The 2534-nt window shown below is 47.9% G+C and overlaps 1 protein-coding gene across 1 annotated transcript; it reads left to right on the top strand.

The window, feature by feature from the left end:
* On the top strand, positions 1 to 2534 carry LOC138896348 (uncharacterized). The gene is made up of 4 exons (XM_070181148.1): positions 1 to 176; positions 611 to 756; positions 843 to 1603; positions 1929 to 2534. The coding sequence occupies exons 1-4, from the start codon at positions 1 to 3 to the stop codon at positions 2532 to 2534; spliced, it is 1689 nt and encodes a 562-aa protein (XP_070037249.1).

Below are 2534 nucleotides of genomic sequence, written 5' to 3'. Positions count from 1 at the left end.
ATGGCCAAGATATCTAAAAACGTTCCTCAGAAAGAGGCTGCTTCCTCATCTCGTCCGGCCGACGAGAAACCGGTGGTGGAGGCACGCCTGGAAGAACTCGTTCCCGGGGGATGTGTTATCGATTCTGACTTTAAGATCGAGAAACCTTCATCGGTTACTGGTGAAGAAAGATTGTGGTTGGGAAAATAAAAAGGTTGTGATACCGGTACTGGAGGAAGCGATCACTACCCACGTGGAAAGGTATTCGAGTGTTTGCACTTATCCTTTCACGATGGGTCCCCTTGATCCGATCATCATCGACTTCCGCAAAAAGTACCAAGTAACCCTCGGCCAAATACATCCTTCTTTCTGGAGGATTGTAATACTGTTCCGTTTCTTTGTGAGCAAAATCGACGGGCTTCCCTTCACCCTCGACCATCTCGTAAGATTATATAGCCCTCGTCTTTACCAAGGTGGGCTGATAAAGCTTCAACACCGGTTTGTTCGAGTGAAGACCTCGGACTTAATCCCGGCTAAGAGCATGCCATTTTCGGAGAAATGGAATATGAATCGTAAGTGTGATACCATTTTTAGCTTTCGTTGTTTTTACTTCTTCATCTTTACTTATCAGTGCATTTCTTGACACAGCCATTGCTTGGATGCCGGGAGCGGTTCCCCATCTCGAGAACTGGGTCAGGAGCCTGGTTTCGACGTCGACATATGCCGAGCGCGCATGGCGCGATTTGTCAAAGGGCCGGTGGGAGGCTCGTACTCATGGTAAACCTTCTTTTTGGCTTACCGATTTGCTTATTGTTCAAGTATTTTTTCAGGCATAAGTTTTACTTACTCTTCTTTCTTTGTAGGTCTCGAAAAAGATGCAGTTATGAGACCCTCATCAGGTGATGAAGAAGTTTTACCGCCTTTCTCAATACCGGAGAAGGCAATTAAGAGAAAAATGGCCTCGGACTCTGAGGGCCAAAAACCCAAACAAAGAGCGGCTCGTAAACCCAGGGTGAACGTAATCCATTTGACCATGGAGTCAGTCCTGAGTCTAAGGGATGAAGAAGAAGAAGAAGAAGAAGAAGAAGAAGAAGAAGAAGAAGAAGAAGAAGAAGAAGAAGAAGAAAATGATTTCGGGTTGTTGGTCCATGCCCGGGCTAGTACCGATACTCAGAATACTTCGGTATCGGTGGGAGTTGATACTGCTCCAACCAGGCTTGATGAGGTCGATGAGGGGACTTCGACCCAAGTTCCCGAGCCGAGGGAGACCGAGGATATTATACCTTGGGTTAAAGAGACCATCGAAGAGGCGGTGAATGCCGGTGCACAAACTGAGCTTAGGGCTCCCGAAGACGGAGGCGGTGCCCCAAAAGACCTACTCGAGGCGATAGAGATCGGGGATTCCCCTTTTTTCCCTTCCTTTTCCCAATCGATGATACGTGATTCCCAAGTTGTGGAGATTTGTCACGGGGAAGGGTCCCATGGAGGGGAGGATCCTTTCCTTAGTTATTTTATCAGGGTAGAATATATCACCGGCCTGAGTGACTTGGAGGCTCCGAAGAAGAGCTCGAGCGAGGTGGGAGCGCCTTGCCTATTTAACGAAGCCCAACAGGCCCTGAATCGGGTAAGTTCATACTTTATTTTCTAATTTTAATACTTGTGTTTTCCTCTCCTAGTATATTCCCTTCTTATTTTTGTAGGATTTTGTGCTTCATCACGAGGCATTTTTCTAATCCCGAGGGGAGCTGAGCCGGTACGAGGCCGAAGTTCGAAAACTTACTGAGGAGAGAGATGCTTTAAAGCTTCTCAGTGAGCATAGAGAAGGAGAAGTAAAAGGACTTCGGGACGAGCTGGAAGCATCTCGGAAAGAGCAAGCAGAGCTGGCTGAGTAGGTACAAAGAACCTTTGAATTTAATGATATTGACTTGGGATTGATGGCTAATAATTAGGTCCCGCAGGCCAAGCAAAAGTTCGATGTGATTAGGCAGCTTCGTGCTGAAGTGGACGCAGTGAAATCGGAGGCCGAGGAGTGGAAAAAGAATATGGACTGCCTCGCCTCAGAAAAGGAGACTGCCCGAACTCAACTGGCTTCGGCCGAGGCCCAACTTCGAAGCTTAAAAGAGAAAGCCTTGGTGCAAGCCAAGAAAATCGAGGAGTTACAGACTCAGTTGAGCTCAGCAAATTACGATCGAGAGAGATTGGCTACAGAACTTGCAGCGGCCAAAACAGAGGCCGAGAAAATAATGGCCAATGTTGATGCAATGGTGGCCGTTTATCGATCTGATGCCGAAGCTGCTCAATTTCGAGCAAAGGAGGTTGTTGAGGCTCGGGAAAACTGGGTTGCCGAGCATGCTAAATGCCAGTCTCGAAGGGAGACTCTCGAAGAGATTCATGCTCGTGGTTTCGGTCTAACAGCCGAGATCAAAAAAGCTAAGGAGCTTGAAGCCGAAACCAGGGTGTTGGCCTTTCCCGATGATGATGATACCGGAAGCGCGAGCAAATCTGAAAATGAAGGGGGCCTCGAGGGCGAAGATGCTGCTCGCATAGAGGACTAA

This window comes from Nicotiana tomentosiformis, chromosome 7 (genome assembly GCF_000390325.3).
Source record: "Nicotiana tomentosiformis chromosome 7, ASM39032v3, whole genome shotgun sequence".
Classification (NCBI taxonomy): Eukaryota; Viridiplantae; Streptophyta; class Magnoliopsida; order Solanales; family Solanaceae; genus Nicotiana; species Nicotiana tomentosiformis.
This window is presented reverse-complemented; position numbering and strand designations above follow the sequence as displayed.